Raw genomic sequence first — 13,998 nt, 5'->3', positions numbered from 1 at the left:
AAGGAGAAGAAAAAGACAAGACCATCTGCATCTGATTGAGCTTTATTCTTTATAAGTTCTATAACATTCATGTCTGGTTTGCTCATTCAGACTATGGTGACTTTGCTTCCCAATGCCTCAGAATAATATTAAACCACAGCTTTCCTTTCATGAAGAATATTAATTACATAGTGCTCCACATGCCAAGGTGTTGCAAAATACTTTATAAATGCAGAAAATTACACTGATTGGCTACAATAAAGGATAATGCTAAACACTTTCATAAAAGTCAACTAATTTTGCCAAATATTTGGCTTGAAAGGCTAGGTAAAGTAAATATTAGTAAGACTGACAGTTAATTGATTTGGTTTGCATTAAACTAGGCTAATTTGAACAGAGGTATTTCAGTTTCAGTTCTGAATACATAATTGGTTCAGATGCCTTCTATGCCTTCCCTAGGGCTACAAATTTAATTAGAACAGTGAGAAACAATCAGCCAATCATGTCGAGTTTTTAGCTAGTCTGGAATGTTTCGACTGTTTGCCTTTTCTTCATCCTCCCCCCTTTTTTACTGGCAGGATAGCTTTGATGTCAACCCATTCTGAAGGTTATTAAGAAGTACTATCGGAAAGGAATTTCTATTTGAACTACGTAAAAGAGTTCCAGAAAGAATACATATGCTCACTTTCTTGGATTTCTTGAGTAGACAACTAAAAAGAACAAGGGATTCAGAGTCAGAAGACCTTAATTTGAATCATGGCTTTGCTACTTGCTACCCATTTAACTTTGGGCAAGTCACAACTTTTCTAGATTTCAGTTTCCTAATCTGTAAAATGGAAGAGGTTGGACTAGAAGATCTCTGGACTTCCTTCCAGCCCTGGCTCCTCTAGTCAAAGATAGAGTAAAATAAAGTAGCTAAACATTCCTAAGAGTTTAAACCCACTTATGGGACACACTCTAGATAGTAGAGGCAGCTAAGGTGGCACAGAAAGCACTAGGCTTGGAAGCAGGAAGTGTTATCTTCATGAGTTCAAATCCAGCCTCATAAACCTATAAGTTGTCTGACTCTGGGCAAGTCACTTAACCCTGTTTGCCTCAGTTTCCTAATTTGTAAAATGAGAGAAGGAAATGGCAAAGCACTCCAGTGTCTTTGCCAAGAAAAGTACCAGTAGGGGTCCCAAAGAGTCAGACTCCAAGGACTGAACAACATTTAAATTGTAGACAAGCATCCTAGAAATGCCATAAAGGTATATACCCTACTTGTAAACCCTTTGAGGTAAAGAGCTGTTCCCCAAACCCCACCCTATGGTGGAGGAATTGTTTAATTCATTGTATGTATCCCTATTGCCTAGTAAGTATTTAATAAATGCTTATTGACAGAGGACAGAGTATAATAAATATTTTTTTTAGAGAACGAATGGATGCACAAGGTAGAAAAGCTTGGCATCTTACTACCATTTTAAAGGAAAAACTGGATGTTTAAAAAAAAAAGGGAAAGTGGGTGCCACTTAGCACTGACAGAACCCAGATTAGAATCTGGAAGTCTCAAATTTCTAGCGATTCCTGGCTCTTATGTCTAAGTAACAACAGACTCCTTAGAGGCCTCAAAGAATAAGGAACTCTGCATAAAAGTAACAGTTCCTCCTTTTTCTCCCCTTTTAAAGGCATTCTCAATATTTCAGCAAACAACTTGGCTCTCAGGGCATTTTACCTGAGTGCTGACCATTCAATTAATGTTTGTGATTCTAATGCTGAGTAAGATGTCTTCAAAGTGGATCAATTGCTTGCTTATAGCCAAGGAAAGGAAAAAATAAAAAGCTAGATTAACCTTCTTCCCCAGCCAAGATTTTTTCTTCCATCTATGGTAGACCACTTGCAACTTTATCCCCTCCATTTCAGCACTACCACATAGCTCACATTTCCTCCGTGACTAGATTCTGTTTATTTTTTACACATGGCTTCACATGAATTCAGACAAACTAATGCATGCAATCAAGTTTGCCTGCCCTACTCCCACTCCCTGAGTCTTCAGGAACACACAATTGACAGACTTGCTTTACTTTCTACTGAAGACTACACTTTGGGCATTTTAGTAACCTTGCCATCCAAGTACCATGCTGTGTACCCATCCAGTGATAGTCTTGTTCCACAACTATCTTAAACCAAGGAGAAAAAAATAGAAGAAAAACCTCTCTCGTATTGAAATGTCTCTTTGATTAGTAAGGTCCACAGTAAAAAAGAAAACAAAAATGTTTAAGAAACGAGAAATTATTGCTTGTAAAAATGGTTTAAACATACAAACATCCTCCAAAAAAAGGTGAAGTGAGTCTCATATGAGTGAGCCTCATGAAGACATCCCAATGTCAGAACATCTACCTTTTCCAAAGGCTGCCTCTCCCTGCCTTTTAAGCCATTTTAGAAAATCAGGGGCTTAAAGGAGACCCTTTACTTATCTATATAGGTATAGATGTAAATGCATATATGTGTAAATGCATGTACACATATATCAATGCATATATGTGTGCATATATACACATGCACATACACATATACATAGAAAAAGTAAAAAGTTACTCAATCTAGGCTGGGGTTCTTAACTGGGTCATTGACCCTTTTGATAGTCTGGTGAAGCCTAGGGATACCTCAATGTAATGTTTTTAAATGCCTAAAACAAATACCTAGAACTATGAAAGAATCTGATTACACTGAAATATGGTTATCAAATTAAAAAAAAAAACAGATTCATGAACTCCCAGATTAAAGACTCGTGTTCTACACAAAGCCCACTGATCTCCAGTCTCAAGGTTTGGAGAGTTACTATCATCAAGGCAGGGCTGAAGTGAGATGTGGCATCCAAATTTAAAACTCAAAATTTATTTTCCCATATAGCAGGGTTTTAAGAGGTGGTTAAATATAGTTGAAATAGTACTAAATATCAGCTACATTCTACGTTAAATAAGCTTTTTCCAGCCTGGTCTAAGGACCTAGACATCCATTAAAACACTATTTTTATGGAAAAATGCATTCTGTGCTTCAGGGAGACAACTTACAAATAAACCTTTGGAACCTGTTGGGCAGTTGGAGGCTGCCTGTGCCTACTGCTGCTTTTTGAAAGAGCCAATGAGATTCCAGATTGAACAACACTGCTTTAATACCGTAACATTTATGGTACATCAATATTTAGCAAGATTAGATCTTTTAGGAAGTCAATATAATCAGCCAGTAAAGATGAATTATTTAAAACCTAAAAAATGGAACACTTCTTCCAGATCACATGTGTTTAAGAATTTCTTTCTTATTGGTACTCCTTTCAATCAATCAACCAAACAAGCTTTCTTTGGCACCTGCTGTATGCTAGATGCTGAGGATACAGAGACAAAAAAATTAAACAGTCCTTTACCCCCAAGGAGTTTCTACTCTATGGAGGGAGACATCATACATCAGTATTATATACAAGGTAAATTTTGGTGGGAGAGGTCAATCAGGAAAGTCTTCAGGTGGAAAATGTATAAGAAAGTCTAAAAGAAAATTATTATTCTTACATATTTATGTAAAAAGAGATGCCTTTGCTCCCCAAACTGAAACTCATTGCTTAGATCAAATATGTTGTTATTCGGCTGTTTCAGTTATGTCCAACTCTTTGTGATTCCATTTGGGGTTTTCTTGGCAAAGATATTGGAGAGGTTTGCCATTTCCTTCTCCAGTTCATTTTACAGATCAGGAAACTAAAGCAAACAGGGTTAAGTGACTTGCCCAAGGTCATGCAGTCAATGTTTAAGGCCAGATTTGAACTCAGGGATATGAGTCTTCCTGACTGTAGGCCCAGCTCTCTACTGCACCTAGCTGCCCCAATGTTGAATTTTACTAATTATAGCAATAACAAGCATTTGCTAAGTACCTACTTATGTGCCAGGTTCTGTGCTAACTGTTGGGGAAGCAAAGAAAAGTAAAAACATTCCCTGACCTCAAGAAGTTTACCTCCTCATTGGTAATAACACAGCATGCAAACAATCACAGATGAGCGAGACATTTAAGGACACCTGAAGGTAATCTCAGAGGGAAGGCTATCTAATTTCTAATTCCAATGTTGGAAAAATTACTGAAGCTTCCTATCCCTTTGATCTTTACAGAAAGATTTTGAAGGGGCATTTGGGGTTAAGTGATTTACCCAAGGATACATGGCTAGTTTTTGTGTTAAGTATCTGAGGCTGGATTTGAACTCAGGTCCTCCTGACTCCAGGGCCAGTGCTCTATTCACTGCACCACCTAGCCGCCCCTACCAAATTTCTTATAATAGTTTTTTTGTGGTGGTTTCAAAACTACTTATGATACCAGTAAATTAATTCTCAGCTAATGATTACACCAGGTTGGCCCTAAAAGTAATGTGTTTAGATTGCCAAGTAACATTTTTAGTTTGTCCATTTCTCATCAGACAGATGGACAATTGATTTTTATTGGAAATGCATCTAAAGAAAGATACCGACTCCTTTCACAGATATTTTTGGAACTAATAGCATGATCTAAAGGAAAAAAATAAACCACTACTTTGAATCTCAAATAGGAATTTCATCTGGGGACCAGAAATATTTACCTTGGGATCCATCCTGAGGAAGGTGTGGGTGCCTCTGCTACTGAAGGTTGATCTTTTAAATGTTTTGCTGTGATAAAAATGGTAATAGTTCTCTAGGTTTCCAATCTGCAAAACAAGAAAAAAGGATATGGTCATCATTGCAATTTTGTAAGTAGTTGGGAAAATCTACCAGTACTTATTACAACTTTGTATTTCTTCAAACTGAGCCTTGTTTTGTTTCTCGGGAAAGCCTGGCCTTTTTCTATACTATTTTAAAATAATTTTTTAAATTTAATCTTAAATGCTCCCCAAAATGCATTTTATACACAGAATAAAGAGGATTCTCTATGAAACCATGAATTTCCACTTCATGCTGCTTGCATATAAATATGTATATATATGTATATGTATACACACACATATAATATATTCTCTACATTACTTTCTTTTTTTTAACAGAACACAAAATTTTATGCAATTTTTGACCATGTACAATTATTACCCTAGAATAAATCCATACTATTAAAAAAATTCTCGCATCAAAGGTTATTCCTTTAGAACCTCTCTTTTCAAATTTTTTTTTTGCCTTTTGGAGGGTAATTGGGGTTAAGTAACTTGCCCAAGGTTACACGGCTAGTTTTTTTGTGTGGGTATTAAGTGTCTGAGGCCAGAACCGAAGTTGGGTCCTCCTGACTCCAGGGCCGGCGCTTTACTCTCTGCGCCACCTAGCCTCCCCCTCTTTTGGATTTCTTGATTCCCAAATCCCAGTATTACTGCCATTAACTGAACTGCCTAGAATTTTATTAAGGGCATCCTCATCCCCCCCCCCAAAAAAAAACCATTCAAGGTTTTTAAGGCAAACAGGTATGCTCTTTCCTTTTAGCCTGAAAAGATGACAAACTTTGTTCATCCCTATGGCAATTTTGGCTAGTCCAACTAGTCTTTCCTCAATTCACAGTCCCACTGCTAATATGCTTCAACAACTTCTCTTCTAACACTACCTTCCCTCCTCCAAATGAACTGCAAAGTAGCTGAAAGTTATTGCAGAGCAAAAGGGCTAACGAAATTAAGTTAAAATGGTTATTTCCCAGAATGAATGGTAGCTTCTGACACAATAATTTTCCAGACTGAAAAATGAAGAGCCTCTGTTGTTAAATGTTAAATTTATTGCAAGTCTCCTTTGTAGCTTTTAACTTTCTGGGCATTCAACAGCACCACTATTGATGTCATCAATGACATCATAAGGATGTCGGCCATCAATGTTGCAGCCTGTAGATTGGGCTGTCCCAAGTATCTCTTTAATGGTTCCAGAGAGATGTCTTGCCATTGATCATTGCTCTGTCGAGCAATGTTGACAATTTCATCAAGACTGATATTTCCATTGTGTTTAATATTTTTCTGCTTCTTTCTGTCCCGAGGAGGTTCCTTTAGGGCTTTAATGATCAAGACTGAAGCAGAAGGTACAACCTCAATCTGAGCCTGTCTGTTCTGAATGGTAAGCTTTGCTGTGATCCTTAGCCCTTTCCAATCACCGGTTGCCTTGGTAGTGTCATCACCAACCTTTTTGGGAGACAAACCCAAGGGACCAATTTTGGAAGCCGGGGCTGATGTGGCACCAACTTCACCACCAGCACACCTTAAAAATACAACTTTAATTTCATTTGGGTCAAACTTGGGTGGCTACCGGTATCAGATGAACCAGGATTTGGGATGACCGAAAGAAGTTGCACCTTCACCACCATGAGCTGGAAGACAAAAAGGTCTCTACATTACTTTCAAAAGTATCCTGCTAGTCTGTGCTTCCTTGTAAACTCTTTTCTAATCTCTTCTGTACAATTAAAAAAGAAAGTGGCCCTCTTATTTTGGGCATCACTATTGCTTACTGCCATTAAAATACTATAAACTCTTCTAATTCTATCTCCAGGATTCATTCAACAATCATTTGTTAAAATGCCTATTTATACCTAACACTGCTAGGTGTTCAGGGTACAAAAATAAAAATGAAGCAGTCCCTGGCTTCAGGGAGGTCATACTCTATTGTGAGAAAACAAGATGAACACATTTAAGAAAACAAAATATATACAAATTAAGTATAACATAATTTCAAAGAGTGGGACAGGTATTAGTAATTGGGGATATCAGGAAAGGTCTGATCTTAAAAACCTTGAAAAGGGGAATGGCTTGGTCAAAACTTTGCTTTGAAAATATCAATTTGAAAACATCAATATCCTATGTGAAGGAGGGATTGGGGAGGCAAGGGATTTGAAGTAGGAAGAAAGGCCAAGTAGGAAGATACTGCAATAATTGCATAGAAAAGTGATAGCTATCTAAATGGGAAGATGGGATGTTGCGAAGATAACATCAATGTGACTTGCAGGGCAAGACGACATTGATAGTGTGAGGAAGACTGAGACTTGGCTGACCAAAGTGTCCTCAGTAAAAATAGGGGTCATAGTAGCCTCAATAGAAATAGGGAAATTAGAAAGAAGGGAAGGTTTGAGAAGAAAAGATTTTGGGAGGGGGGCATGTAGAGTTTGAAATGACGATTGGATATTCAGTTTAAAATGTCTAATCAGTAGTTGATGAAATGAGACTAAGGCTCAAAAGAAGGCCTAGAGTCAGTTGTATAGATCTAGGAGTCATCTGCATAGAAATAACAGTTGAACTCACGAGAACAGATGAAATTACCCAGGTATTAACATAAAGATGAATTAAAATACCTCTTTTAGGTATATATTGATAAATTATATTACCAAAAAAAAATACTCCACTGAATGTTGTGGGACTAAATATCACACTAGCTGGTTGTGTTTTTCAGGCCCTGGTCTGCTCAGAAGCTAACCTGAAATTCCCTAGTGGCCAAAATGACACAAAGTTCATTGGATATGGAATCAGAATAGCCAGTGCAAATTCTGCCTCACCACTTATCATCTATTTGACTTTGGGAAAGTCACTTAATATCTCTCTCGGACTTAGTTTCTTCACCTATAAAATGAAAGCCTTGGGACCACAGGATTTTTAAGGCTCAATCTAATATCAAAATATCTTTTTTTATTTAAAGAAGGAAAAATACTCCATTTTTTTCCACCCCATTGGTAAAATTTCTAAGAATAAATGTTTGCACTTAGTTGAAATAATAAGAGTCCAATAAAAACACAAATAATTGTCTTTTGGGGAATTATTCAAATTGTGAAAGAGCTAGATAATATCAAAATTCCTAGTTTCTCCATTTTCTGCTTAAATGCAATTTCTCAGAACAAATTACAGAATCATACATTCTGAAGGATAGAAGAAATCTTGAAACATAATCTAGTGGTATATTCTCCTGTCTTCAGGCAAGACCACCATACTAAGCCTCCCAAGAGATGAACTTTTACCCTATTTTGAAATATCTTCAAGGAAGGAAATTCTGCAACTTTTCTCCATAACTCATTCCAATATGCAAAAACCACTGACATTAAAACCTTTTAATATTTATCCCAAATCCATTGAGCTATATTTTAAAGCCTTCTTTTCATTCTACTTTCACAGACTATTGAACAGGTCTAGTCCTGGTATTCTAAATTGTTGTTGTGGTGGTGAAGTCATTTTTCAGTCATGTCCAACTCTTTGTGACCCTATTGGGGGTTTTCTTGGCAAAGATATGGGAGTGGTTTGCCATTTTCTTCTCTAGCTCATTTTACAGATGAGGTAACTGAGGCAAACGGACTTGCCCAGGGTCACACTGCTAGTAAGTATCTAAGGCCAAATTTGAACTCAGGTCTTCATGATTCCTGGGTCAATACCCTGTCACCTAGATGCTCCAATTCTAAACTGTAGCCCTTTTATATTTATAAATTGCTAAAATACTAAATAGGCCTTCAACAACCCTTTCTTCAGGCTAATAATTCCCACTTCCTAACATCTCATTTTCTAACCTACAAGCTCTCTCTGAATCCTCTACAATCTTTTTTTAGCTATAGAGCTTGGTCATCATCTTTCAATAAATACTCTTTACTATGAAGTATAGTTGTTTGTTTCCTCATCATTCATATATGCCAGAGTTTTATTTATTCCTACTAGTTTTGTGGTTTCTAGCTAATACAGCCAGTTAGCTTATTAGTGGTTCTAACCCCTAGACCTTTTGCTGCCATACTTCCACATTATTTTTTCTTCCCTGTTTTACATTTGTGGACTTTATTTTTCTTCCCCCCAGGTACAGAACCCCACACTTGTCTTTAATGAAGTGAAAAATTATGTCAAAAGCCTAGCTCATAAACTAAGTCAGGGCTGCTATTTTTATATTGAAGGCATTAATGAAGACTTAACTTGTGGCAATATTTAATTACCATGTTTACTTACAAGCTAGCACCATTCCTTGGAGGTGTTATGCTAACTTATCTGCTTGCTATATATTGGTCTTAAACTGTAGCCATTCAAAGTTGCTTACTATTCAAAGAAAAAGAAGAAATTAAAAGTAAAATAAATTCTCGATTTGCAAGAGTAAAAGAGCTGTCAATCTATACTTGCATACCACATCAAATTCTGGGGACAGCTAAGCTTGCTCACCCTCTGAGTTGTACCATATATGACGGTATGTTCTAACTTACTGAAAACAGTTTTCTTCAATTTTGCAGCAGTTCACTAATTGCTTAAACATTCTCTTTCCTGTTTCCTTCATCGTCATGTCAGTACTTAATTGCTATTCAACAAGTCCAGAGCCAGCAGGAACAGATCTTCTCAAGCCATCCGTGAACTTACCTCCGAACTGACAGATCCCCATGGGGCTGACCAGGCAAAGGAACACCTGTGTGTTGTAGCAACCAGTACTCTACTTCTGTTTGGGAACCTGGTATCCAGCCCATCACAGTCATAGAGAGCCACTCCCAATGACTCTGAGCCCATGAGACTGCATACAGGAGTGGTGACAGCCAAAGACACCAGCATTACTATTTCCTATTACTATAAAGCCAGAGAAAGCTTAGGGTGGAAAAGGGAATAATCTGAATAACAGGAAGTCCTATCTCCGAGATTTTGCTGTGTCTGGAGTCGGTTGCCCTTGTTCTAGAGGTCATGATGATGGGGGCAGGAGTGAAGGGAAAACTTCCATTATTGTGTTTTTCCCAGAACCTCCATTTTAGTGAAGGGCTCCAGGCTAGCTGTCCCTAATTCTCTGCATTTAACTACCACACCTCAGCTGCCTCCTGAATCTGTTCCTTTTGGCCTCTTCCCCCACTGCCAAGTTTTTCTCTAGAATGGAGAAAGGGCCCAGACCATCTCTCCATCTCCCCATCTTCCCCCTCCCAACTTATCCTCCATGATCCTATGCCCAAGACTAGGTGCCTCCTTCTTGACTCCCTTTTATGTGTTAGCTTCCCTCACTAGAATATAAGCTCTTTGAGAGCAGACACTGCCTTTATTTTTGCTTGCATTTGTATCCCCAGAGTTTGGCACATATTAAGCACTTAATAAATGGTTGTAGACTGATGTCCTCTCATCTCTTCCTATCAATGAACACTACCACAGTCACCCTCACTTCAGGGAAGCTAGGTGGTTCAGTGAACGGAGTACCAAGACTGAAGCCAGGAAGACTTGAGTTCAAATATGGTCTCAGACACTTACTAGCTGTGTGACCTTAGGCAAGTCACTTAATCCTGTTTGCCTCAGTTTCCACATTTGTAAGTGAGCTGGAGAAGAAAACGATACACTCCAGTAGCCTTGCCAAAAAAAAAAAAACAAACCCAAATTCTGTCACTAAGAGTCTGAAATGACTAAAATAATAACAGTAACAACCATCACTTCATGACCAGAGTCAAATGGCCAGTGTGCAATCACAAGTCTTCCATGGAAGGATGCAAACTGAAAGTGACTGAGTCATAAATGGTGACTGACCCTTGAACTAAAAGTTGTCTTGTTAAACTTTGTTTTTATAAAGAAGTATTTATATGAATGTATATGTATAATGATGTAAATTTAAAGGCAATTGCATCTATTTAGAAATAAAGTGTCAGCATCCCTTGTTTTTTTGAATCATATTTCAGTTTTTACTGTTGATTTTGTTTTGTTTTTGCCTGACTCTATCACTTTCTGTATCATAATCTAGAATTCAGTGGCCTTCCTATATTTAGTCCTATGTTGACAAATAATAGGAACATCAGTTTTAGAGCTTAAATAGACTTCAGAGCAGATCTAATCCAACTCTAAAGTTTTTATCATAGGTATAGGTTATAAAGGGAATATGGGAGGGGGAGCATTGAGAGGATTCATAGTAATATCAAATTATAAAACAGGAAGGATACTTGGAAATTGAATTCAACCCTCACATTTGAAATATGAGGAAACAGAAGCTCAGGGAGGTGATGTGATTTGCCCATGGCCACCGCTTCAGGCATACACAGATATGCTCTGTCATGTCAAGCTTTCTGTACCAAGAAACATAGTCAGCCCTAAAAAAGGAATCTCAGCTAAAGCAAATGGCTGTCTTATAGTATTTACTTGGTATCCTCTAGAGCCCAGGCATCAAACTCACTGCCTGTGGGCAAACCAGATTAAAATGTGATTGGGAAATGTTTAGCAAAATAAATTAAAAACACGATACAACAAAGATAATGTCAGTTTGTGGTTTTCTAAGTCAATATGCAACCAGCAGGAATCCATTTATATTTTAGTTTGAAGCCACAGCCCTAGAATCTTCTTTTTTCAATCTCTCTTTACCTTGCTGAAATTCAAACAGGATTAGAGAAACATCAACATCTAGTCTAGTTGTCACTCACATAGAATGCATTCTGTGAACTTGAAATGCAGGACATGTATTTGATGGTCTCCCTGTTGCAAGGTATTGTTATAGGAATTTTTTATTTCCTTTTATTCCTCCCAAAAATTTTGGTTGACTAAAAATCTGTCTTAATATTAACCTCATCTAACCAAAATGTGTCCCACGGGATGTGAAGATTTACTCAGAGCCTTAAGCATTCCTTAGATAAGAAGTCAGAGAAAGAATCTCAGCTGTCCCTAACTCCTTGGAAACATGTAAATCCTCCTCCTCAATGGGTCTATTTGTAAGCCCTCTAAATGTAGTTTAATCTGTAACCTAATTTAGTTTACCAATAGAATCTATTTGACAAAATGTGTTTCCTTAGGAGATGTATAAGATTGACTGTGTTTAAGTTTGTCCAACTCTTATGACATTGAAGGAAGTATGGGATTATGAATCTATCTTCTCTTTAACTTTTATGACCTAAGAGGAATGTACAAGTTTGCAACGGGTAAATGAATTATTTCTCTGTCACTCTGATGTAATTTTGCCTATAAGAGGCTTTGTCAGAATTCTCATGATTGTTCTGGTTTTCTCTGAGGCCTGAACAACCATGTTATTATACTTGAGAATACTAATAAAACCTAAGTTTTTACTTGCATAATTTCTTTGTTGTGGTAAACGTGTGTGTGTGTGTGTGTGTGTGTGTATTTGGAATCAGTTACCCACCCTGTGAACTCAAAGAAGAGATAGTTCTCCCAAACAGCACAGACTAAATGAACGGGAGGAAGAAGTCACTCAAACCACTCATTACACAGACGAGGCAAAAAAAAAAAAAAAAGCTACAGAAATCCATGGTTCTCTTAACTCCAGATCTAATTCTCTGTCCACTATACTCTCAGTATAGCCATCCCCCTTGGACATCAATAGATATGTAGACAGAAAAATAGCCAAATCCAGAATTGTTCCTATTTATTTAAGGTATCAGAAAGGCATTTTCATTGTAAATATTCAAAGAGAGTTTGACAAGTGTTGGCGTATAGTAATATTCATGATGATAGCTAACATTTATATAAAGCATAAAGGTTTGCAAAACGGCTTTATAACATCTCACTTGATCCTCCATTTAAAAACATTTCTTATGTAAGGAGATTAAAAAAGAGCAAAAACATATTGGGACTAGATATATTTTTAAAAATCAAAATGTAGGTTTTAAAAAAAATGCTCTTTATAAAGATACTGTTTCTTCAAATGAGTATTTTTGTTGTAATTAAATCAATTCCTCCATCTGAACCAGCTGCTTTGTGCCATTTCACGATTGCTACATTTTCCCTGCAACAATATAGTATATTTCTACTGTGAGAGTGTTCATACTACACTGTTTAATTATACTTTGGAAAATGGTGTTCTAGCTTCAGACAGTAGCTAGTCTGCTTTCCTAACAGGGAATAATAGTATTTACAGAATGATCATCCCTCTATGATGGCTAGCCCCCTCTTTTTTTTCTTGGGAATGGAAAATCTTTTTTTATTGTACAACTCCAAAAATTATTTGAGATATGTTACTATTCAGTTCTACCTTTCCAAAAGCCTAATCCTGGATCCTAGAAGTATAAGAGATTTAATACCCTCAACACCAAGATCATTAGACCTCTTTCCTATAAGGAATACAAGAGCAATAATGTCATACCTGTAAATTAAATCTATGCCTTTTATCTGACCTTGCTACTTATAAAACTACAATAGCAACATCGAGAATATTAAAATCTTAGCCAATCTTAAGATATTGGTTATGTATGTGGGCCCACTTCATTAGCGAGCACAGTACTAGATTAAAATTAAACCTGTCAGCTGATAAAAAAAATAATTGTAAAAGAATTCTCACTAAAACTTCTTGGCAAAGAACATATAAAAAAAAAGGATCAAAGTACATATGATGAAAAAAATCTAGATGTTCTTTTAAACAGGATAGTGTTAAATAAACAACTTGTATGTTTCGCTTAGTCATGACAACAATATCAAATAAATAAACAATTAATGATCACCTGCTTTGTACAGACCAGTAGATTCAGTGCTTGGGGGGAGGGTAAGTGGGTAGAGGAGTAAGGGTAGTTTACAAAGAGATACTGGGGGTATGAAATATGCCCAAAAAATCAAACAATATAAAATTTATTCACAAAAGAGCAAAGATCTCATAGAGCTATGACTTCAATGGGGGGCATTATGAGTTTAGAAGGGTTCCAAGAAGGCTTTGATAGACTTCAGGGCATGCCTTAAAAGATAGAAAGGATGTGGTTGATAAGGTAAGACAGGTAAGATTTCACTTGGAGCAATCAATGTTAGCAAAGGAATGGAAGTAAGAAAGTATAAGTAAACCAGGGAGGATGAAAAAACCAGTACCTGCTAGAGAAGATGTGCATAAATAAGTAGTCGAGGTTGGAAGTAAAGGCTGGGTAAAATCACGAAGATCTTAAATACATGCCTAGAAGTTTGGTGGGGTTTTTTTATCGTGCAGGCAATATGTACTAATGGAAGAATTCTGAACAACAGAATCATATAATAAAAGCTCTATATTATCATTTCAGTCAATCCCATTTTGTAATCCTGGGTTAAAAAAAAATCCAGATGACCACGAGCATTAAGTAAACATCCCACAACCTGCCTGGAAACCAGTTTCATAGCATTTTCTCCTCCACAGATATAGAAACTGAGGACAA

At 37.0% G+C, this 13,998-nt stretch overlaps 1 protein-coding gene and 1 pseudogene across 2 annotated transcripts in view; both read right to left on the bottom strand.

Annotated features, from left to right (window-relative positions):
* The window catches only part of PCSK6 (proprotein convertase subtilisin/kexin type 6), a 251,900-nt gene that overhangs the window by 203,871 nt on the left and 34,031 nt on the right, over positions 1-13,998 (bottom strand). For both annotated transcript variants that reach the window (XM_069098448.1, XM_069098449.1), the window contains exon 2: positions 4,571-4,675. In XM_069098448.1, the coding sequence (XP_068954549.1) occupies positions 4,571-4,675 (105 nt within the window). The remainder of the gene's footprint in view (positions 1-4,570; positions 4,676-13,998) is intronic.
* LOC138168712 (large ribosomal subunit protein uL11 pseudogene) lies at positions 5,739-9,393 on the bottom strand (annotated as a pseudogene).

The sequence above is a fragment of the Petaurus breviceps genome, unplaced genomic scaffold (genome assembly GCF_028583685.1).
Source record: "Petaurus breviceps papuanus isolate PSGF00001 unplaced genomic scaffold, PetGlider_PUasm1.0 37, whole genome shotgun sequence".
Lineage (NCBI taxonomy): Eukaryota > Metazoa > Chordata > Mammalia > Diprotodontia > Petauridae > Petaurus > Petaurus breviceps.
The sequence above is the reverse complement of the archived record's forward strand: the minus strand, read 5'-3'. Positions and strand labels throughout refer to the sequence as shown.